At 47.9% G+C, this 24,592-nt stretch overlaps 1 protein-coding gene across 3 annotated transcripts in view; it reads right to left on the bottom strand.

The window, feature by feature from the left end:
* Window positions 1-24,353, bottom strand: part of SLC6A4 (solute carrier family 6 member 4) — a 39,632-nt gene extending 15,279 nt beyond the window's left edge. The window contains exons 1-10 of one of the 3 annotated variants that reach the window (XM_006122257.5): window positions 24,109-24,353; window positions 11,794-12,402; window positions 10,105-10,239; window positions 8,943-9,162; window positions 8,558-8,696; window positions 6,662-6,796; window positions 4,759-4,862; window positions 3,292-3,419; window positions 2,305-2,417; window positions 729-860 (exon numbers count right to left, since the gene is read on the bottom strand). In XM_006122257.5, the coding sequence (XP_006122319.2) occupies window positions 729-860; window positions 2,305-2,417; window positions 3,292-3,419; window positions 4,759-4,862; window positions 6,662-6,796; window positions 8,558-8,696; window positions 8,943-9,162; window positions 10,105-10,239; window positions 11,794-12,253 (1,566 nt within the window). In that variant the 5' untranslated portion in view covers window positions 12,254-12,402; window positions 24,109-24,353. Of the gene's footprint in view, window positions 1-728; window positions 861-2,304; window positions 2,418-3,291; window positions 3,420-4,758; window positions 4,863-6,661; window positions 6,797-8,557; window positions 8,697-8,942; window positions 9,163-10,104; window positions 10,240-11,793; window positions 12,403-15,168; window positions 16,805-24,108 lie in introns of those variants that run through there. The other 2 variants (XM_006122258.5, XM_089772172.1) reach the window with 2 other exon arrangements.
* Between the last annotated feature and the right edge of the window lie 239 nt (window positions 24,354-24,592).

The following is a 24,592-nucleotide window of genomic DNA, read 5'->3' as shown; positions in this document are numbered from 1 at the left end:
ATCAGGTTCTATGCTTCCTCTTGGATCTGGATTCAGCTAGAAGGAGAGAGAATTATGTCTTATCCAGGAAGCTGGCTCCTTATCAATGCTTTACAAGGAGGGAATTTCTCATAAAATGAGCAGTGGCATGTAAAAGCCAGTGCATTTTCCCCTCATCTTTTGCAAAAGCTGACCTCTTAGTACCAGTTTGTGCTCCAGTTACAGCAGTGAAATCCTGACAACAAGACAGAGGCTGTGCAGGTATAATTTCAGGCAGAATTTGGCATGTAAGGAACAGGTCAATGCTGCAGATTAGCCAGTGTTCAGAGTTTCTAGACTCCAGATCCCTAAATTCCATTCATGATGGTTTCTAGAACATGGGTTTTTATCCAGACTGTTCTTAGTTTGAAATTTATTTCCAACCCTTTTACAAACATACAAACAATCAGTGTACTTTTCAAAGCTGGGATTTGGGGCCATGGTCTGACCTGGAATAAACCTGCCCAGTGGCATGGTGTTATTATGTACTGTAGACTGGAAATTTGTGGTAGCTTGGCAAATACCCCCAGGAGAGCGACTGCTCACAATCTCCTACCCCATAAGGGAAACTTCTGCTCCCTACTGGCCTGAGTGTGTTTCCCAGGTCTGATAGGACTCCTGGAGGTTGTGTCTGAGAAACACTCCCCTCCTGCAAATGTCAGTTAGTGTCTCCTGCCAAGAAGCCAGGCCCACAATGCCAAGATACTTACGAACGTCAGGGTTGTTAATGACCCCAGGAAGCAAGCAATGATGAGACCCAGGACAAACCATTCCCTGCGCTTGCCCCAGAAGTGTGGGAATTCGTCCAGCACTGCAGTGATCACCCCCTCCAGCCCTGCAAACTGAGATGACAGCAAAGAGTCTTAGAAAGAAAGCAGCCCTTCCACCCTACATCCCCCAGGCACACCCCACCACGGGGATGGGCTGAAAAGCCCCTCCAGCCTGCGAACCCCACCCCACAAAGGCCATTGCTATGCCAAGCTCACCCCCCCTTGTCAGTCTGGCTGCCTCCTCTTAGGCAGATGGGCTGTATACTGCGATGGGAGAACCCCTCAGTCATTGTAGTGTGTCCACACTGAAGCTGCCCTATGATCGCATGTTAAGTGTAGACAATACCACAAAATACAATGAAGTGCCAAAGGTTCATTGTTTTAATGGTATCTGCATGGGACAGGACAGAGATGGCTGCTTTGGAGACATCCCCCACCATGTCTTCAGAGACCTTACTCTCTTCAGGACTGGGATTGTGTCTCCTACATGGAGGAAGTGCCTACCACAGAACAAGAACTACCATATGACAGACAACAGCAACACGTACACGGCTCATTATAGCCAAGTCCATGAAAATGATGGAGTTTTGCCTTCTCACACCAGGAACGAATTTGGTCCTTAATCTGCAAGTACTATGTGCCTCGTGGCAAAATCTTTATAGCACCTTGCCCCACTATGAGAACTCCACCTCGTGTCCCCACCTTCTAAATCTTGTTACCTGTGAAAAATCCCAGAAACCTCTCACTGCCATGCATGTTGGTAGGCAGTTAAGTGATGGTTAAAAGCAAGATTCTAGAAGCTGAATATTCTGGGTTCTGTTCCCAGCTAAGCAACTGATTCACTGTGTGGCTACGTCTACACTGGCATGATTTTGCGCAAATACTTTTAATGGAAAAACTCTTCCGTTAAAAGTATTTGCGCAAGAGAGCGTCTACACTGGCATGTGCTTTTGCGCAAAAGTATCCGTGCCAGTGTAGACACTCCCTTGCGCAAGAAATTAACGTTGCCTGTCTACACTGGCCTCTTGCGCAAGAATACTTGCGCAAGAGGGCTTATCCCTGAGCGGGAGCGTCAGATTATTTGCGCAAGAAGCCCTGATTTCTTACATTAGAATGTCAGTGTTCTTGCCAAATACTCGCGGCCAGTGTAGATAGGTGGCAAGATTTTGCGCAAAAGCAGTAGCTTTTGCACAAAATCTTGCCAATGTAGACACAGCCTGTGAGTTTGGGCAAGCCAGTTAATCTTTTTATGCCTCAGTTTTCCCCATTTTGGAACGGATAATAAGTACTCTTCTGTGACTGGAGACGGGGGAGATTAATGAATGTTTGCAATGCATTTTACACTTAATTTGAGGTCCTTGGATGAAGGGTGCTAAATATTAGTAGAGTTGTTCTATTATTAAAAGGAGAGGTTATGTTTTAATTCTGAAATTTGTTTTGGGACATGCTGGAATAATTCCAAATGCTTAACCCCCCCCATCGATTGAGGGCCCTCTCACTAAAGATATCCACTCACCGTGCTGTCTAGTCCCAGAGTGAGCAGCATCAAGAAAAATATAATGGCAAAAAAAGTTGAAGCTGGCATGTTTGCAATGGCCTCAGCGTAGGTAATGAAGAGAAGACTGGGCCCTGGTACCGAGAAGGAAAACAGGCGATTATTACAGGTCGGCCTACTGCTCGGCACCATTTTGCCCGCACCTGGTGTTCCTTTCCAGTGGAAATGCCTTTGCCCACAGGGTAGTGTTACCACGTGTAGCTGTGGTAAGGTGTGACGTCGCATCGGGGTTCCCCCGACTCCTGCACCCCCTCAATGGCATAAACAGACTCCGCCAGCCAGTAGAATAGAGGGAGTTTATTGCTTCTCCGGGATACAGCACAGCACAGATGTAATCTGGTTACAGGGCCAAGCCTAGGATGCCTCAGCCCCCGTGAGATGGGGGAAACTGGGCCTTTAAATCCCAGCCCCTTGCTTAGGCTGCTTCTCCCATGATACCAGACAGAAACTAAAAAACTCTCTTCCAGCCCTGCCCCCCAGCCAGGTGCTGGTCTCCGCCTTCCTCCCTTTGTCTCTCTCCCTGGGAGGCTGAGCCTGGGTGTCTGGGTTAATCCACATTTGGGAGAGTCAGTGAGAATCTCCCATCCCAGCACAGGGGGACCCCAGGTCACAGAGCAGACAGCCCCCCCACTACGTCACATAAGGTTCCCTAGGTGACATGTCCTAGTTGCCATGATTTGTGTGTCCTTTTCATGGAACCCCAAATGCCACTGACTGTTTTACGTTAGGGCCCTTGGCATAAAGCAGTATGATTAATCATATTATATAGAAAACATGCATCATTTGGTTTCTCAGAGCCAGGGTCTCTTCCCTGGTCTTGAATTTTAAACGGATCCCATAATCTATGTTTAGGTGGTAAGAATATTTTCCCAGCCGGAATGTCATTAAACAAGTTCTAGCAAAACTTTAGAGGAAATTTAAGATAGCATTAGAATTAAGTTCCCCTACCGGTATCTTTGGCAACCTCCGACACGTCTTCATTCCTCATTTCAGCCATATATCCGAGCACAGTGAAAATGACAAATCCAGACACAAAACTAGTCATGCAGTTCACGGTACTGGTAACCAGTGCATCCCTGAAACAGAAAACCCCAATGCATGTCAGAGAATGACGGTGCCAAACAGGACGGCGTCTCGCATAGCATTGAGTGTGAACTGTCCAGACCACTTGGGGGCATGTTTTCATACTGGCAATATCAACTCAACCCTTCAGCTTGCCAGGGTATACAAATACTGGCCCATATATTTCAATAGGTGAGTGTTTATGGGAAAGACCCCAGGAAAATGGCTGTTCTGTCTTTGCATGGATGTTAAAAATCCCATTGCAATTTTCCAGAAGAAAAGTAGGGCTTTGTCTCGGTGTCCTTGGGGGACAACCAACAGGGCTGGAGAAAACGGTAGTTGTCTCCCATGGCCTACCCCAAAGGCAGCTGCCTTTCACTGGTGGAACGATCCCTGGACTGATACTAACTGCTCGTTTTTAAAAATGTTGAGATTATCATCAAACAAGCTCCCAGATCCCTTGAGATCGTCCATTTAGCATTTACAGCGTGATGTGTTCCCCCGCCCTGTCTTGCCTTGGAATCAGACAAGGTGTCTCGCTCCTTGAGCCCCAGCCGATCGGGGCAATACAGATTTGTCTCTTGAGATACTTTCACTCTCTTTGCGATAGACTTTGAATTGCGCAATATGTGTCTGAGTAAGAACTTTGGATAGTTCATGCAACAGCTGCTTGGCTGTCTCTGGCTGCATACCAGACACACCACACCAATCTGATTAATACTGGGTTCAGAGCGCTATAGTAATAGCTTTAGGGAGAATGACCATTTGCAGGTTCCATTTCATGGAGCATAATAAACAGCCTTAAGAAGATAAGAAAACAGCCCCACGGAGCCCTTTACCAAGTTATATCTGATCTGGTTGCAGTGACTACGCATTGTGACAATCTGATGGCTGTTCTGTGGTGGAGTCAGTCCAGACATAGCTGGACAGGGATCTACCTCACTGCGCCTTTATGGGCAGTCTCAGCAGAAATCAAGAATTGCCTGGCTTCTAAACTGGGGGAGGGACCAACTTTGTGTTCCATATTGGTACAGAGCCTAGGACAAGGGGATCCTGAGCTGCACTGGGAGCTCTTAAGTGCTACCGCCACACAAATACTAAAGAATAATAAGCAGCTAGACATGGAAAGCAACCCCCCATCTTGCCTTGATGTGAGGCCCAGTTGTGGGGTGAGGCAAGATTGCTCTGATGCTAAACGTATCTGTTCTGCAGATGAATTCACTCTACGGGACTGACCACCCGGGAACTTTTACCAGCATTACATTTCTCTCTCTCTTTTTTTAAACATCCAGACTTTTTATATTCATGCACTGTCCTTTTATTGTCTGTTTGTGACACCGAGGTGAAACTCACTGGTAGCAGTTGTTGTGGAATTTGTTGTAGCTGGCAAAAGCTAGTAGGACCCCAAAACCTGGACCAAGAGAGAAGAAAATCTGAGCTGCAGCATCCACCCAGACCTGAAAAATATAAGAGGCAGAGCATGAAGAAAAGAGGTTGTTAAACACGGAGCAAATGCCCCTTTCTAGTCCACTGCTGCCAATTAGATTTCCACAGCCTGTGTACAGGCAAGTCCTATTTTAACAAACATTTTATTAAGAATTCGTTACATGGATCAGAGGTTTTGGGCAGAAGGATGAGAGATGCGTTTGTAGCTTTGTGACAGAGGCAATTACCTGGCACAGTGAGAACATCATCCTTTTCACTTGCGCCATAACTAGGGTTTATCTTTGCAGGAGGGCACCGTGGGTGAAACGCTGCCACATTTCTAAACACACGCTGTAAAGACTCCCGAACCGTGGCAGCTCTCAGTGTTTCGCCCTTGGCGGGATCCGAGGCTGGCAGCTGGCAGGCTTCCTGGAGCGGTGCCTCTCTAATGGGTGTGGCCTGCCTTCCTTCCTCCGGGATCCCTTTGCAGGATGACAGCTGGAGTGCATTGCCCTGCGTGTCTCAGAGGGCATGTCCTCTGGATTGAGCTAAATCCATCTGGTGGTATGGGCACAACTCCAGCTGTGTGAACACAACCTGAACATGCTGTCCCATGTCAAATTCAAGTGTGGTGACCTGGTTCCAAAACCACTGTGGTAACCCTGGCCGGAGTCGCACTGAACAGCACCTCCACACTGCTGATCTCGGGGCCATCCCTGGAAGGAAGAGTCCTGCCTCTCTTGTTCCCTCTTGACTGTAGCGTGGAGAACGTTGCAGCTTGGTTCTGACGCATCCCTGTGCCGGGAGCCTGCATGTTCCCAGACAGAGCTCTGCTAGAAGCCAGCACACTGATTGCAATCTGCTGTCCTCACTTCAGAGCTATTCAGTACAATAGCCATGTCCTTTATTGCTTTTAGGACGACGTGGCTCCTTATTGGAGATGCTGCTTTATCAGAAAATGGCGTCTCTTCATTTCCTCCTCATTGAAAACGCTCCAGATCAGCTGGCCAGCTGCAGGCTCACAGACAGAGTTTTTAATCTTTGTATTTATTGCCTTGGGCTTCTTTCATCTCCCTCCCTATTAGTGACTTTCACTGGTAGCGAAGGAAACACAGCCAGGAGCTAGATGGCTTCTGTGCCTCTTCCAGACGGGTTCACATCGAAACCAGACACTGGGGTGACGCTTGTTTCATTTTATTGGGGTCTCGTCCCCATCCCTACCCTCTCCCCTACATTTGGGAGCATTTTCAGGCCTCCGTGGGGCATTCCCTCTCCCCACACATCCCCACCTCCCCAGCTGCCGTCCCTTCTTCAGGCTGAGTGTGCTGAGTTGGATCGTTTTCCTGCTGCCTGTGTGGATACGGAGGAATGTGGGAGGTTTCCACCTGAGTCAAGGAGCACTTGTCCAAAAGGGAAGGTCTCTTCAGGGCCTCCTGCCAGGGCGTGACATGGAGCTTGAGTTTTGGGGGTTGCGATAATCCTGGTTCTGAAACGGGAGCTGTGAGGCCAGCTGCCTGACCATGGGCTCCATTAAAGGTAAGTTAGCCCATTCCAGTGTCTCCTGGTCAGCCAGGGTGCCCCCCCCATTCAGATCCAGGTTAGCCAGCGGAGTGGGACCAGGAACAGAGACAGCGTGGTGAGCTCTACCTTGCGTAATTGTTACAACTGCACTTTGGACAAAGATTTAAAAGAACTGGAGTTCAGAGTTAGGCCTCCGAATCCGAGGGCCCCTGTTTCCTGCGCTGGCACTAGCCATGTTCTGAAAAGGAGAGACACTAATTGCAGCCTGTAAGCGCGTACGCGGATGTCCCCTTTGTAACTACAGCCTTACCTGAGTGGCCAGGAGTTTCTGCCAGTCAGGCTGCAGGTAGAAGACAACCCCTCTCCAGGCTCCAGGCAGCGTGGCCCCTCGTACTAACAGGATAAAGAGTATGATGTAAGGGAATGTGGCAGTCACCCATACCACCTGTTAGAGAAAACACGAGGACAGTGTTTGCCAGGGGGCTGACGGAGGGAAACTGAAATGATGAGAGTGGCACAGTGCATGGAATGAACAGTAATACTGAGACTCATGACACCTTTCATTCAACGTGCTTTACAAAGGCAATCGCTGTCTTTTATCAAAGGAGAAAATACATCCCACAGTCGCTAGATGACATGCCCAACATCCTGCAGTGAATCAGTAGCAGAGCTAAGATATAGCAACCAGAACTTCAGACTCTCATTTGCCTCCTCTTAGCACCTGGGCCACGTTGCCTTCCCTACTGCCAACGCCCTTCAGTGCCCACCCAGGGCTCCTTTTTAAATTCCCCTTTGTTAAACATCAGTGCAAATAGGAAAACACGTGGGCCATTTCCAAGCAGACCTACTAGCTTCCTTTCTCTAGTTCTGCATACGGCCTCTCTCCTTCCATCTCCCTCGCCCTCTGATGAAGTGTGTTTAGACAAGAGTTATACACCAACTCGCTGCTGACGGTGTATAAACTAGTTTACTCAGCATCACTGGTCTCACTGCCCCACCGATACTTATACATTCTCCTCTCAGGCAGTCAGCTCTGGTTTCTGACGCCAGGTTTGCTGGCGCTGTGTCAATAAACAGGTGACAGGCACATTGCTTAATCATTTCCCATTGCTGTGCATGGTGCCATCTTTAACTGCTGTGTCAGCTTAGCCAGGTGAAAAGAGTCCTATGTCCACATTCCATTTCCAGCTCCGCTGCTAACGGAGTGAGCCAGAGCTAAGTCACAGATGCTGGAGTTTTGAGAAGGGCCGAGCACCTCACCTGCGACCCCCGTGGCCACATTTGCAGAGCTGCTGAGTTGTCAGCTCCAGAGGAAGAGACTCGGAAATGCACAAGCTCAGCACCCTGGGAAGTCGGGCCCTGCCTGTCTCAGACGATGCATGTCTCAGACTTGGCCCAGTTTGCTGACCCACCTCAAAATATTCATCTTAACCTTTCTGCCCTGCAGCATCCCCTCCTGTAAAATGGGAACAGCAGCACCAAGCTTTGGAAAGTGATGGGAGCTCCTCACATAGGAGGTGACCTGTCTGTGGAAAGATTTATTATTAGAGGTGGCACCTTTGTAAATCGGAGCTCTCTGGTCAGGCAACATCCATGATCCAAAGGGACCATGGATGTTCCAGGATCAGAGAGTCCCGGTTCACTGAGGGGGATAGAGGGGCCAGGAGCCAGGCGCTATGTAAGGGGGAGCAATGCACAGCCCAGCTGGGCTGCAAGAGGGTCTGGCAACCAGCGTGTGGCCCAGCTGGGCTGCATGGTAGGGTCCAGGAGCCTTGGGGGAGGGCTAGAATGGGGGAGTGGCACCAGAGGGCCCAGAAATGATCTCCCCTGGTCTGGCGATTGTAAATGTAAATTTGTATTAAGCAGCCCTGGATTGGTAACATGATTTGCTCTGACAGAAGACAGCAAGGCCCATCTGTAGAAAAAGAAACAGTGGAACTGTGGTTCAACAGAGCAGTAATCTGAGATTACCCTCCACACCCATGCACACCCCCTGGATCGGATGATCCAGAACAGCAACCCAACAGATGGGTAGCCTCTATTATATGGACTATGGTGGCACTCACTGCACGGTACATGTGCACGACTTTCCAGGCCCTGTCGTAAAGACGATCTAAGCTTCCTTTCTCCCACGTTAATAGGCTGCTTCAGACACGCTGCAGAAATGATGCTCTCCCAAGCAAGTTCCTCTTGCTTTTGCATTCACCTTGCCAGATGTTTTGACCCCTTTCCAGATGCTGAAGTACACAATAGTGAAAATCAACATCAAGCAGAGAGTCAGTTGCCAGCTAATGCCTCCTAGATCATCCAGCCCTTTGGACCTTTGCACCTGGAGAACGTGGCGGCTAAAACAGGAGAGAAAAGCACATTGTTAATGTTTGTGTAACCAACACAGAGTGCTTTGGCTCTAAGTCACGAGAGGAGAGACACCCCCCCACACACATACCAACATCTGCATTAATTTTAATCCCTAGACAGTTTAGAAAAAGGCCTGTGGTTGATAAATCTCCCTGTTGCCCTATAAAAAAAAAAAACACCCTGCATTTCTACCTCGCTTTCTGATATCACTGTCTCCACTTACATGCACTTACGTGTAAAATTCTTCTGCTGGGGAGATGGAGTGTGGAGTCCAGGTAACGCTGGTGTTGGTGAAATAATTGGTGCAGTTGCCTGTATTCCAAGCATTTTTGCAGCTAGTCCATGGCAGCTCCGCCGTGAAGGATGAAACGAGGTAGTAGAGGGCCCAAGCCATGATGGTATTGTAGTAAGAGGCAATATAGAAAGCTATGATGCAGATGGTAAAGCCAATTCCTGGGACGGCAGGAAACAGTTATGTGAGTGCTGGCCCCATAGAGCAGGTGAACGACAATCAGTGAGACACCCAATCAGAGAGCAGACATGCCCCATTCCCGCCCTTGTTCTAGAATTCTGTGGGGTCTTCAGAAAGTGTGTATGGGGAAAGCGGGGGGGGAGGATTTGCCCAAACCACGCTTCAGAAAAGCATCCCAGTTCTAAACAGAACCTGCATAACAGCTGTCCTGACTCAGGTCCCGGTCTCTGGAATTTTGACTGGGATGCATATTCCCCACGTCTTCCTTCCCCACAAACAAACAAACGAAGTTGGAAGGAAATCCAGCTCTGGTTCTGAAGGCCAAGATAACAAGCGTATGACAGATACTCTAGCATCACTGCTAGCAGAGATGGTGGAGAGAAGTGAGATGAAGCTGTAGGGTCATTTGTTTAAAAGATCTCTCTTGGGCACAGAAAGAATGGATTTGCAATATTCTTCCCAGTCCGCATTTCCAATACCATTTCAAATATTAAAAATGGAAAATTTTGGAAAGTTCAAATGACTTTCACCATTACGATGGTCTATATATGACTTTCACCATTATGATGGTCTATATATGACTTTGCATTTTTTTTGGCTTGGGACAGTGAAGGAGTGGTTTGTTTCTAGTCAGTTTCCCTTCCTGGCTTTTGTACACTAGCACAAGTCTGCATCTGCCAGGTTGGAAAACAATTTGGGCACTGTGTATGTCTAGAGCACAATTTTACCTTGTTTTCTCAAAGTACATGATTTCTAAAAGTGATTGCTGCTAGGTGTTAGGAAAGCTTGTTTTATAGAACCGAAATGGGGGGCCTAAACCGTTTGAGATTAACCCTTTGCGTTATCTCTTATATTCAGTAATTGTTCTACCCTTATAGAAAATCCCTGGAGGAGCATAGTACGTTTCCCATTCCCCTTACTACCTTTGAAAATAGGACAAATTTTCCTCCAAATTGAGATACAGCCGTTCCTGTGGTACTGGCCCAGGGCTAGCTCCATGTAAAATAGAGGGATGCCTCCAAAGATGGCCATGATCGTGTATGGGATGAGAAACGCTCCTGCAAGGAAGGAAGGACATGACTGTAGCTTGTCGTGGATAGTATCAACACTTCATAAAGAACAGTTCTTCATGTGCTGCAACCACTGAAGTTCAGCAGTAAAACCCCAGGTGCCCCCTGATCTCAAGAGGTCAGTCCAGTCAAACGTACATGTAATGTCACACTGAACAGAACTCACAAAAAGTGGGCTTACTCCTGAAGGGCTAGGTCGTGACTCCTCTGCTCTCGCTTGTGGGAAGTTACTCACATGACTAGTCCCATCATCTTCAACAGGGTTACACATGTGAGGAACTGCTCACCACTGGCTCTGGCAGCTGTCTCGATGGACAATGCCATAAGCACAAAAACAGTTAAATTACTGCCTGTCGTGCTGGAGCATCACAAACGACTAAGAGTCCAATTCTCAAGTGCCACAGGTAACGCTCCCGAGCCACCGCTGTAAGGTCACAATCTGGCTCTAAGTTTCCAGTGGGATGAAGTTCTGAAAGATTGCAAGATTGTCTCCTCCCAGACTTTGGTACCCAAGATTTTAGGAAATTAGGAAAAACTTCCTACTGTCTGGGGCTATGTCTAGACTACGGAGTTTTTCTGTGATACCGGAAGTCGTCCAGGAGTTCATGCAGGGAACACGTCTGCTCTTCCGCAAAAATGTCCGAAGAGCAGATGTGCTCTTTCAGAAGCCCTGTCTTCCTCGTGCCATGAAAAAGGAAGGCTCTTCCGAAAGAGGAAGTTTTTCCGAAATTTGGCCCAGTGTAGACAGGCCAAATTTTGGAAAAGCCTCTTCCGACAAAACTATCGGAAAAATGCATACCTTTTTCCGATAAAAAGCGGCAGTCTAGACATAGCCTGGGCGGTGAAACCCTGGAATAAATTGCTTAGGGGGGTTGTGGAATCTCCATCACTGGAGATATTTCAGAGGAGGTTGGACAGACACCTGTCAGGGATGAGCTTGGTGCTTGGTCCTGCCATGAGGGCAGGGGGCTAGTCTCGATGACCTCTTGAGGTCCCTTCCAGTTCTATGGTTCTAAGATTTTATTCACTCCCATTGATGCAGGATGGAGCAAAAAATAAAATAATTTCTTCCTCTGATACACTGCCTAGATGCATGATGGGGACACAGATACTTCTTCAGCTCTCTCACTGGTTACAACCACTGTTTGACCGTAGCACTGAAATTATATTGCTTAGTCTGAATTTAAATGTTTCTGGGGATTGGGCGTCTCACTCTTTTCCCTTGTCCAACTGATCTCATGGTCAGGACGCTTTGCCTAATGAGTAGTCGACATTTTCCTTCTGTTCTTTCCTTATGTTCAGCCTGTGCTTTCTAGCTGTACTGGCTCTTGCATCATTCTAGAGAATGTCTCTCCCCCCCTTCGAGTGTAGAACTCTCAACTGTTAGTTGATGCATATGTCCTGACTCTAAACATAGTTTGTTCTTTTCATCTCTCTCTCGAATCAGTCTCTCTTGCCCCGTAAACTTAGGAGACCAGTTGTAAACATTAACTTGAGCCATAGACCCGAACCATTGATACCCAAAGAAGCCAGGACACTCACCTCCTCCATTTTGGTAGCATATATAAGGAAATCGCCACACGTTGCCCAGATCCACAGCATAGCCAATGACCGAGAGAAGAAAGTCCATTTTTTTGCTCCAGGTCTCTCTTTCCTCCAGCTCCATCAGCTGCGGCTGAGCCTCCATGCCACAAGTGGTGGAAGTGGTGGTGGTAGTGGTGGTAGTGGTGGCAGCTGGGGCAGTGCATGGGCCGTCTCCTTCTCCTATTCCATTGCAAGGCACTGGGCTCTGAACCACGGAGTAGCCATTGGAGATCTGACCTGCTGCTTCTTTCTCTCCCTGGCTCAGGTGGGCCTTATTCCCGTCCTCCACCAGCTGCAGGGAGGAGTTAGGGGTCCTGAGCAGGAGTCCATTTTCTGTGCAGTCTTCTCCTGCCGTGCAGTCCAAGGGCTCTTTCTTAGAACTAAGAAGCTGGGTCTCAGGGCTGGATGACTTCTCCATTCTGCTGGTTAACAGCTGGTGCTGCTGCCCATTTGTGAGTGACCTGGCTCAGAATCCCTTTGTGTCAAGTGGCTGCTTGAAGCTCTGTCCTTCCCGGGCCGCTGGGTCCTCACCAGTCTTCACACGCACTGGACTGCAGACATGCACAGCTTCAAAGAAGCAGAAAAAAGGGTTGGACACTGTTACAATGGCTGTGGGTGCTGGCAGCTGTACTGGGATAGCACCACAGGTATGGCGAGGACAACGCATTATTGATAAATATATATATTTTACAGCCTGTCTGTCTGTTTGTTCAAGAACCCCCCTAAGAGCTGGGACCACAAATGTGCTATGCAGCATCCTCTTCTCTGAACTTGCAGCACTCAGGGCTCGGTTGTGCGGGACAACTGGAAGCCCCAGGAAAAGGGCTGTTTTCCATAATGTGCAAAGGGAGGGGCTGCTGTTTGGAGGGACTCAATAAGAGAGTGGCCACTGGGGGCACCAACACGGGAGTGGCCCCCAGAGCTGGGGCTCCACAGACTTGCCTGCGAGCACACCAGGTAGCCCTGCCACCCATGCCCCAAACCCTTCGCCCTCTCCCTGGCCCTTGGCTGCTGTGCCAAAGGGGAGGAGGAGATTTAAAAAAGCCCCTCGTGGCTGGGGAGTGCGGGCGGGGGGAGAAAACACTCCTGGTGGTGGGGGAGGGGAAGCTGAGGCGAGAGAAAACGCCCTGGTGGCAGGGGAGGGCTGGAGGAGAGAAAAGGCCTGTGCCAGATGGGACACACCCTGAACTCCTCCTCAACCCCCACTCTTGCACCTCCTATCCCCAGCCTCCTGCGCTGTCCCCCCCACATACCTAAAGTCCTGCCCTGACTCCTGCACCCCCACACCGCCAGCCCCATGCCCCGAAGGACCTGGGAATGCTACCTCTTCTAGTCTTGAAATAAAACTACCCCAAAAGAGATAAGTACCAGTTAGGGGCTAAGCCTAGAATGTCTCAAATGGAGGAGAACCACAGAGAAAACAGGGTGGGGGAAACCCACAGAGAACAGGAGTGGAGCCACTCCATGGAGCCACCAATTTGTGACCTCTACACTGCGGGATCTGTGCAGCGAGTTCCCCAGTCCAGCCTGTTCCCAAGTTCATCTGGCACATGTGCCGGACCAGGCTCACTGCATTCCTGGGGAGGCACCGCCCAGCCTGGTCCTGCCCTCCCTCCCCTCCTTGTGTGACAATCAGGGACCTCCGGCCAGACTCGCACTTGTAGCCCCTGACTTCTAGCTGTACTGGTGGAGGCGCTTCCATCCCTAAGGAAGAGAGAGCCCGTGCTACTTAAAATAATTTGCAACTGGGTAGAGATTTGTTAGGGTAGTCACACCTCTCCAGCAACCTCACCCCCGATTTCTTGTAAAACCAGCCACAGGTGGCAGACCCAAGAGGTGTAGGAGGAGGTTGAGCTAAGTAGCCAAGTGGCCAGGCACGTATCTGAAGTACAGACTTTCTTAGGTCTGTTGAGGTTCCGTGCAATGTTCATAAGTGGGAGGACGGTTAGGGCTTGTGCGTTCCAAGCTGAGGGAACGTCTCTCATGGACAACACAGTGGCAATTTGCAAATAGTGTCTCCCCAAGAGCAGTGGAGCATTCCTCCTGTCCTTTGCGCAGGGTCTTCCTGGCTCCCTTTTTGTTTATTTTCATTTCCTGTTTTCATTTCATTTTCCTTTGTTTTCATTTCCTGAGAAGCTAGCTCAAAACGAGCAAGATTGTCACAGCCCTTGCTTGACCTTCGAGACAGTAACCCCGCCCCCACGCTCCTCGACTACGTCTAGACTGGCATGATTTTGCGGAAATACTTTTAACTGAAAAGTTTTTCCGTTAAAAGTATTTCCGCAAAAGAGCATCTAGATTGGCACAGATGCTTTTGCACAAAAAGTGTTTTTGCGCAAAAGCATCCGTGCCCAGTATAGACGCGCTTTTGCGCAAGAAACCTCTGATGGCCATTTTAGCCATTGGGCTTTCTTGCGCAAAAAATTAAGGTGCTTGTCTACACTGGCCTTCTTGCGCAAGTATTCTTGCACAAGAGGGCTTATCCCTGAGCGGGAGCGTCAAAGTATTTGCGCAAGAAGCACTGATTTTGTACATTACAAAGTCAGTGCTCTTGCGCAAATTCAAGCGGCCAGCGTAGACAGCTGGCAAGTTTTTGCGCAAAAGCAGTCACTTTTGTACAAAATCTTGCCAGTCTAGATGCACCCCTAATGTTTGACTCCAGCCAGAGGATGATGACTCCAGCCAGAGGATGCTCAGATCCAACTCCCCATTGCAAGGCAGGGGCAAGAAGTGGAAGGAGCCCTGGCATCACCTCCCTTTCCTCCCACTTGCTCTCCAGGATGCCCTAGGGGGAGCCAGGTGCTCCAGGAGAAGGAGGAACCGTATCTCCCTTGGGGCAGGAGGGAGCGGGAGAGAATCTGTGACTTCGTTCTCTCGTCCGCTGCAGGGGTGATGCAACTGTGCTCCACTACAGGCTCAGAGGAGAGGTTATGGGGGCAATTTAGCCCTCGTATTGCAGGTTCCTTGGGTCGTGGACTTTGTCTTCTTTCTGCCTGTCAGCTGCTGCGCACACCCCTGCCTGCCGTTTTATACACACACAGAGTAATCGTCGCGTGGCACCTCTCCTTTCCAAAGCCCTGCCCTTGCTAACAATTACCATAACCCCCAGCCCGAGGTGTAAGCACGCCCTCCATCCCATCCATGGGAAAACAAAAGCAGGGGGGTGAACGGGAGGCAGGGAGCCATCAAACCCATGACCTGCAACCCAGTTTTGTGCCGGACGATGAAAGTTCTGTCAACTGGTGGAAGGACGCAAGAGGAAAAAGGTGTGCTGTCAAGTCACCTCGATTAGACCCCAGGACGTATGAATAGAGTAGAGTAATTCACAGCTACCTTATCAGTGCTTTAGCCAGGCAGTACACTCGCCACAATCACAATGCAGGGCACGCCATATTCTCATCACAGGATTCAATGGTATTTTACTAACGTCAGTTAATCATCCACAAAGACTGAAACATCTTCAAAGTCCCGGCAAAAATCAGAAGACAGCAAAGAGGAGTGGTTTCTGCTTTGCCTGCCAGGCTATAAAAACAGGGCATCTTTGGCCTCCAAGCCCTGGCCCGTCTCCCAGAGGAACTCATACAGATTAGGAGGACCTTCGCGGCATGGATGTGAACATAAAAGACCTGCCTACGGCCAGAGCTATGCTCTGTCTCTCCTTTCTGCATCAAGGGCGTTAAACACCAGATACAAATGTGGAGAAGTACTGTGAGCCTGCCTGGACTTTATACCTGTGCTTGTAATCTAGAAATCAGTAAAGGATTTTCCACTAATTACACCTCTCCCAAGCCTTTCATAGCGGCCTATTTCTGCAGAAAGCTTATTCTCTGGACAATAAAGGCATGTTATAATGAGACCAACTTTAAGGAGTGGCTGTGCAATGACACAAAAATATACAGTCAAAACAATAGAAATTAGGGGTGTAAGATCCGGAGTAATCACTTAACCAGTAAAACGTTAAGTTAATCAGTTAACTGGTTAAGCGTTAGGTTAAGTGGGATCCTGGGAGGAGGACGGGGGGACAACGACGCTCCAGCCTGGTTGGAGAAGCCTCCAGTCCACGTGACTCCCACTCCTGGCCCCAGCACTGGGGCTGCTGCCAGTTCCTGGCTCACTCTGGGGCAGCCCGCGGCAGGCTGCAGACAGGGAGTGCTCCCAGATACTGGTTAACCAATACATGGTAAGCATCACCCGGTAAGGTTAACCATTCACATCCCTAATGTAAATAGCTTGGAGACTCCTCCAGTCCAGCACTTCTTCAAGAAGGAGGGGGGAGGTGTGTGTGCGTAGGGAGGGTATTATGATTAGATCAAGCAATGATGTTCTCTGGTATTGTAGCTCCCGTGCCCCTAGACAGACATCTAGCCTGAATTCCCTGCAGGTGGCATCTTTTGTTAATTTCACAGTGCTCGTCCTGCATCTGCTGGAGAGCAATTAAAGGAGCAGGTTCCCTAGGGAGTGGTTTCATAGCAAGATGGGGTAATAAAACACGTCCATAAGAACATAAGAACGGCTGTACTGGGTCAGACCAAAGGTCCATCTAGCCAGTAGCCTGTCTGCCGACAGTGGCCAGTACCAGGTGCCCTAGAGGGGGTGGACCAAAGACAGTGATCAAGTGATCTGTCTCGTGCCATCCATCTCCAGCCCCTGACAAACAGAGGCCAGGGAAACCATTCCTACCCCCTGGCTAATAGCCTTTTATGGACCTAACCTCCATGAAATTATCTAGCTTCTCTTTAAACTCTGTTACAGTCCTAGCCTTCACAGCATCCTCTGGCAAGGAGTTCCACAGGTTGACTACGCGCTGTGTGAAGAAGAACTTTCTTTTATTAGTTTTAAACCTGCTACCCATTAATTTCATTTGGTGTCCTCTAGTTCTTCTATTATGGGAACTAATAAATAACTTTTCTTTATTCACCTTCTCCACACCACTCATGATTTTATAAACCTCTATCATATCCCCCTCAGTCTCCTCTTTTCTAAACTGAAAAGTCCCAGTCGCTTTAACCTCTCTTCATATGAGACCTGTTTCAAACCCCTAATCATTTTAGTTGCCCTTTTCTGAATCCTTTCCAAGGCCAAAATATCTTTTTTGAGATGAGGAGACCACATCTGTACACAGTATTCAAGATGTGGGCGTACCATAGTTTTATACAGGGGCAGTAAGATATTCTGTGTCATTTTTTATACCTTTCTTAATAATTCCTAACATCCTATTTGCCTTTTTGACCGCCGCTGCACACTGTGTGGAAGTTTTCAGAGAACTGTCCACGATAACTCCAAGATCTCTTTCCTGATTTGTCGTAGCCAAATTAGCCCCCATCATACTGTACGTATAGTTGGGGTTATTTTTTCCAATGTGCATAACACATCCAGAGTTTAACACATGCTTAAGGCTAAGTTTTGGTCACAGATGTCATTGATCTGTGACTTCCAGAGATCCCTGTGGCGTTTTCACTGTATTCCCCATAGCACCAAGCAATAGGGGACCCCCTCCTCCCTGCCCTGAGCCCACAGCACCAAGCTGCTGCCAGAAGCAAAGGGCCCCCCCCCCTCCCCACTTCTCAGCCATCATGGGGAACGGAACCATGGCACACCAGCACCGGTGGGAGATGCCTCCCTTTTCCCCCCATGTTGGCCTAATTATTTGTGATCCAAGTCAAGGACAGGTCACAGGGTTCTGTGAATTTTGTTTATTGCCCACGACCTGTTGCTAACAACAGTGACCATATCTTAGCCCAACACATGCTACTTCCTATTTTCAGTTTTCCTGCCTCTTTCCAGTCTCTTTCCTGGCGTTCTGCATCTCATCCCGCTGCTCTTCTTCCAAGGCAGGGAGCTTGGGCCCGGAGGGTATTTCTACCCTGCAGTCACCACCCGGGGCTGGGCCGCAACAGCTGACTTGGGCTCACATGGCTCAGGCAAGATGTCCCAGCTTGGGTGGGAGCTGGGATATGGGGTGACCACAGAACAAAACTCCTTCCCGGCTCTGGCCACCCTTGTTCAAATGGAGAAGGCGGCAGTGCCAGATTAATTGGAATATTTGGGCAAGATGTGCAGTAATTTCAAGCCCATGGAATGGTTTGTGTCCTTTCAGGTGCCCGAGCATGAATCGCAGCTACAGCTGTTTGTTGTGAGACATATCTCTGGAACAATAGACTGCAGCTGGGCAGGGATCAGCAGAGATGGGTGATGCTGGAGCCTCCGTGAGCTAATGTTAGCCGCTGTTTGCTCGCAGCCCTAGGATTTTAACACCCAGAAAAGCACACAGAGTGTGGACAGGAGACACGGTCTCGTGGTTTTACTGGCTACAACGTAAGAGAAAAGACAGCCCCCGTGCAATGGGATTCTATTTATACGAACAGTATAAATATTTAAGAAGAGTAGAAGTGAACTTCTTGGAAGTAGCCAACACATTGTGGGATGAGCAGGGGCCCTAGGGATAGGTGAGCTGATCCTGGAGAGATCTCTGCCAGTGCTGGAAATCCCTCTTGCTTTCTGTCGCTCTCTGTCACTGTAGCGTCTAGAGCACTCATTCCTGCTGCCATTTGCTAGAAGAGATAACTGTGCATTAGCTATTTTCAGTCTGAGCTGCAGCAAAGGTCACTCTTACTTCAGCACTGATTGGCTCTTTATCAACAATTGAAACAGCCGCGGGGGGGGGGGGGGGGGGAGAGAATGTTTATAAAGAACCCGTGTCTTGGAAAGGGGAGTTCTCGTTTGTAAGTGCAGTTTTAGCCTTTCCAAGGCCCGAAGAGTGCACCTTTCCCTGCCCTCCTGGCTCTGAGCAGAGAGCATCCGGACACAGAGATTACAGATGTTAGGAGCCCACGAAAGGTGAGACCAACAGCTCTGTAAATCACTGTCCTCATTATCCATAGAGTGCACAGAGGACTGCACAGAAATGACCATAGCTGTGCAAGCTTCACCCACCTCCAGCCAACCTCACTGTTCTCTAGAGAAGCCACTGCTAGTGTGATGGGAAATCTGTTCTCCGTACCCAGTCTGTCCTCGGCTTATCTGCTTAAAATGCCAGCCTCACAGTGAATTGTGGACATGGGTTCACTAGAAACTAGACCAGTGCCATAAGTTCACATAGGCCAATCAGCCATTAGATAATATGAGTTGGACCTCTCCAGTCCGGCACCCTTGGGACCTGAGCGGTGCCGAACCAGAGAACGTGCCAGACCATGGGAGGTCAGTATTGTCTAGCAGCATCACCAGCACTTCCACTGCTTGCTGGGCTCGTAGGGGTAAATTCGAGCTAAAGAACAGCACAGAGCATGAAGAGCCAGGGCTGGTGGCTATAAACAAAATTTATGGGACTGCAGGAAACTTGGCCACACCCATGATAAGTGGACATCCAGCTAATTAAAGTCAAACTGGACCACGGATGTTGCTGGACCACAGAGTGCCAGACTAGAGAGGTTCAGAGTGTCATGACTTATGGTTACTGTGACATAGATCGTTGGCTCATCTAGTAAGAGGAGTCTTCCAGCTCATTGTTTTACTGGTGTCTGCTGGTGGCTTTTATGAGGCATATGATGACCTTTAGTGACAAGGTGCACAACTTACAAAGAGCTTCAGAGGGGTAGCCTTTTAATTCTTTTTAACTTACAAAGAATTTGTCTCCTCTCGTGTGAGAGAGGCGAGAGGAAATTCTGACGCATAGTATCAATGCACTTCTTTCTCTACAGTTTTGGAAAAATAAGATTAGTATCTTTAATCTGAATTCTGGCTCGAAGATTAAGCCAACCAAACCTGGTATCTTGCATACCCTCCAGACGCCTCATGAAACACACCGGCATTATGGCAAATCTCCATAATGCCTCTTGCGACTTCTGCGAAATGCACTGGGCATGCAGAGGAGTAGCTGTATGTGAATTCCTTCCTGACCCCCACAATGATTATAGCTTATGCGCTGCAGCCTGAAATGTGTTTATGACCTATAACAACTCTTGTAATTGTGCACACTAGGGATAAAGTCATCTGGGCTACATTAAATCCTGCAGTCATGAAATACGGGTATTTCACTTCAAATCTATTACTTTTCCTCTTTAAGTGTACTAATTTTAATAAAGCAGCCCTTGATCTTGTTGATTTCTCAGCCTCAGAGTTGAATTCCTATAGGACTTTCCTGTTATTTCTATCCCCTGGGGAGTGATAGGAATCTGTGCTCCATCTAGCTTACTCCTACCCTCCAGTCACGTATCAGCACCTGCTAAGAATCAAAGTGCTCCGAACTGAAGAATTAAAGGAAAATACAAATACTCAAACCAGAACAAGCTAGTTCTTATTTTCTTGTACACTATTACCTGGTGTGATCTCAATTTATGTGGCCTAAATTAGCTCTCGCTTTGTACATGTAGATGGTTGGTCAAGAGACACTTTATGCTAAAGATGAACCACATACACATGGATGCAAAGCCCAAGTACGTGGGGCATCTTCAGGGAACTTGGTAGGCGTCTCTGAGGGTAACAAATCATTCCTCTCACAAAGCAGAAGGCAGCACTGTTCTGCAGCGATGGTTCTAGCCTCCAGCAGCAAGGGTAACCTCCATCCTTCTCCACAGCACGTGCAACAGGTTCCAGACACTGGATCCACGTAGGACTGAAGTCTAAACCCTCTTGCCTCTCTCCAGTCCAGCCTTGCCTAGCTCCACCTCTGTCCTGTTGCACAAAGCTGCTTGCGGAGAGGGGCGGGGCTTGCACAAACTATCCCTGCTGCAAAAACAACGAGGAGTCCTGTGGCACCTTAGGCCATGTCTCTATTTGCTGCACCGGAGACCGATCTTCTGGCATTCGCTTTAGCAGCTCTCGTAAAGACCCACTAAATCGACCACTGCGGACGTCCACAGTACTCCTGGTAGTGAGAAGTAAGGGAAGCCAATAGGAATGTTTGTTCTTGTCGGCCTCCTGCTGTGAAGACAGCGTCAAGCTCGGCTTACGGTACGCCGACTCCAGCTGTGTTATTTACCTAGCTGGAGTTGCGTAGCTTAAGCCGACCTTCCAGGTCTAGCATCAGAGATTTATTAGGGCATAAGCTTTGGTGGGTATCAGATGCAGCGGAGTGGAGGTTCACAGAGGCAAAAGTATATATTCGGACAAAAGAAAGAGGGGACTTGAGGAAATGAGGCTAATCAGGAATGCTCTGGAGAAAGGAGGATCCTGTTTTACTGTTCGTGTGGAGGGGAGAATAGAGAGGCTCTTTACATCCCCTTCTCCCTTCTTGCTTTCTGCACCGGCACAGGCCAGGAGAGATGCTGTAATTCAAATATTTAAACGACAGTTAGTTTAGGAGCAGAGTTCCCACAGTGATGAAAGCTGCTCGTAATTGGCTAGAATGGGTCTGTTTGTCTCTTGTTTTGAAAACCTGCTCCCAGCATATGTCCCAATGACTTTTACTTGCCATTTATACCAGGAAAATACTGTTTCGAATTGGCAATCATTCAATATCGGCGCCTATCAAAGGGGCCCATGTGTATCGATTTCCTGCAAAACAGCGTGGCCCTGAGAAAAACTTTCCCTTCCTCTGGCTTTTCCATTGAGCAAATCGACAGTCACTAGGGTGGACTGTGTTTTACCAGCCTACAAAAGAATGTAACCGCTTGATAAAACAAACTGCAGAGATCAACCCCACATTGCCTGAGGGATGAACTAGACATGAACTAGCCCTTCCTTGTGTCTAGCTCTGATTCTGACCAGCTTGAGATCTAAAACGGTCGTCTGCACATTTTATTAAAACAGGATTAAAGTAGAAACAGACAGACCTGATCCAAAGCCAACTGAAGTCCATGGGATTTGGATCACATCCACTATGCATATGGAAATAGCTCTCCTCTGTATCTTACATTTTTATACCACTCCCCCATCACCAGAAAAGCCAAGCCCCTCATAATTGGATACATTTACAAGAGACAACTGAAGGGATATAACTCAAGATCCAGATTCTAACACTCTTCACTGGCGTAGCCTGAGTCTGAAATCTACCAGCAGGTGAAATATTACTTGACAGAGTGAGGGTGGTAGCCACATGTCTGTGTGTAGGCTGCAAACGTTTCACTGTTTCTGGCTATTCTCTCAGTGAGGCTACCCTGGCAATCACAGCGATCCTGAACAAACAGTGTTGCATGTGGTGGGGGCCTTGCGTGTCACCTTACAAACTTTATGGTCTTCTTCTGTGCAGATGCACAGCCACACAGCTGGGGCACTCAGGAGGATGCGTCCGCCTTCACTCTGAATTTTATATTACAGCCTTACTCTTATGTCATTCGAATGCTAACATTTCCTGAGAGATGGTTACGTGACAGTGCCTTATTTGTGGGGAGAAGGGAAACCACATAATAGTGGCAAAGTCACAGACTCAAGTAGATTGTGTCTGTCTTGCCCTATCTTTCGGAGACAGTTGTTCAGACTATGGAGCAAGGAAGGGTACACATGCATTCTGCAGCTGCAGAGTCTAAATGTTCAGTGCAAAGGAACAGATGAGCTGAGAGACAATGCCATTCCCCTCGACATTATCCTTAAATCATTTAGGCAATCTCCAAGGAACATACATAATACAGTAAAGGTCACAAAATTACTCGAGGCCCATCAGCAAGTCCAGACTTTCCCTAGACAGGCAGCTGGAGGTAATGCCACATGCTGACTGCATAATAAGATAGATGCGTGCGTACACAGAGTACGAGAGTCCGTGTAAATGTGCAGTCAGACTCTAGCAGCGCTCATCTCTAGAATTATGTTGGTAAATGTTTATGTTAGAGTAAATCAATGGTCACAAATGTGTCAAGCTGATCTTTCCTACAAGGCTACTGGGTACAAGGCAATCCACAAGGTATGGCAGGAGCGCTGTGGTTCCAAGCGCGACGGCACAGTTCATTCCCACATGGCATTCATCGCACAAAGCCATGTGCATGAAACCAGCCCTTGTCAAACTGCCAGGGCTACAGAACTCTCTTTAGAAAAGAATGAAGACACCAGGAAGGCCGCCCGAGTGCGGCAGACTCATTTCCTCCTGTTGCAAAACTCAGCTCACATCCTCGCAGAAAGGCACCAGTGAGAGGAGGCATTTCCCCGATGTGGGAGTACATGCGGTGTTTTGACCCTTTTTGTTGCATTGTAGCATTGTTTGAAACTAACCCCCTTTCCCTCCATTCAATTAGAAAATGCACCCCCCACTGCCATCTGGGTGGGGTGAAGATGTTTCCATCCTCTCCAGGATCTGCAGTTTGGGTCAGTGGCTCTGAGCACCCCCACTCTACACATTGTTCCAGTGCTCCTGTCTCCTGGAATCTAAACCCACTGGATTCTACTTCCATCTCGCTTTTGCCTCATATTAAATCTTTACCTTTCCAGGCACTTTGTGTGTCATTGGAAGAGGAGCCACTGGATACTATCTATCTGATCACATTATATTCTTAATGACGGGAGCTTCTGTGATATTTATCAACAGGCTTGTTGGCTTAGTTACAACTTTAATTGCATAAGTAAACACTGATGGTAAGAAATACACTATCAAAATACTCTTCAGTCTATTAGTGACAATTATTCCGTTCCAACAAGTTAGCTAAACCATTCTCCAATAACAAATGATCATTTCAAATATAAATTAAGATGGCTAATTAAAAAAAGACAAAAATAAACCAAATTTAAAGTAAATTAGAATTTTGCATTGATGGTTGTCTCAGAGTCTGCCACTTTCAGATAATTCTTATCTAGTTTAGTTTCAGATATTTTTCTTGAATGTGAATTAAATGCACTATTCATAAAACAAGAATTTAGATTAGCATACATTCGAATTTCAAATTGTCATAACATGTTCTGCTGCAGCCATTTGTCTGCAACATTAATAAGTATTGGACAAATGCCTAGATGAGAGAGCAGGCATGTAGCAGCAGAAAAGCAAACTGAGGCATACGGTTAATGAATCAAAGCAAACTTCCACCAAAATTCAAGATCTTTTCTCAAAGCCATGACAAACGGGTCTTACTCGCAACACTTCAGAGGGTGCTGGGAGCCATATAAAGTGTTTATTTAAAAACAAACATTAAAAGTAAACAAAACAAAATGCATTATATAAGCTTTAGGTCAGCATCATTTTCTCAAAGTTCCTAATCATACTTGCAAGACGCAATGAAACAGTCAGTAAAAGTTAACGAAATGCCAACATCTGCTTGAAGCAGAAGACCGACCCTTTTAGATCAAAGAGTCTGCCTGGCTCACAAAGTATAAAACTTTCCTTTTGTTTTAAATCTAGAGACATAGAAAAAGTACCTGCCTTTCGGATGAATTTGAGGTGCTTTCCCCTTGGAGTTATCCAAGCCGGAGTAACCGTAACCCTACATTTGCTTCAGAGCCTCTGAAACACAGCCTGTGGGCAACTCAGCATCTTGGTGAGCTTTTTGTACACCAATCCCCCTCACATGGTCTGATTTCCAGATAATCTGCTGCCAAAGAGCTCTTTAAGAATTTTTGCGTCACTTTTAGTCAAATAAACTTTATGTTTCACCAGGGCTGCAGCTCAATTTTCCTCCTAGAGGTGGGTGGCTGCATTTGTGTGCTCTGATGAGCTCAGGAGAGCAGGGTCCAGCCCAAGCAGACAGGATGAAGGTGAGGGGAAGCTCACTGCTAAGGCAGAATTTTCATGTTTCCAATTACGGCTATGAAACAAGGGGATGGTGGTGACCCGGGGACAGCAAACAAGATTCAGTGATCAGTGAATTAGAAGTGTGCAGGTGGGTTTGTGCTATAGAAAGGT

This window comes from Pelodiscus sinensis, chromosome 21, assembly GCF_052426305.1.
Source record: "Pelodiscus sinensis isolate ZL-2025 chromosome 21, ASM5242630v1, whole genome shotgun sequence".
NCBI classification, from domain to species: Eukaryota; Metazoa; Chordata; order Testudines; family Trionychidae; genus Pelodiscus; species Pelodiscus sinensis.
This window is presented reverse-complemented; position numbering and strand designations above follow the sequence as displayed.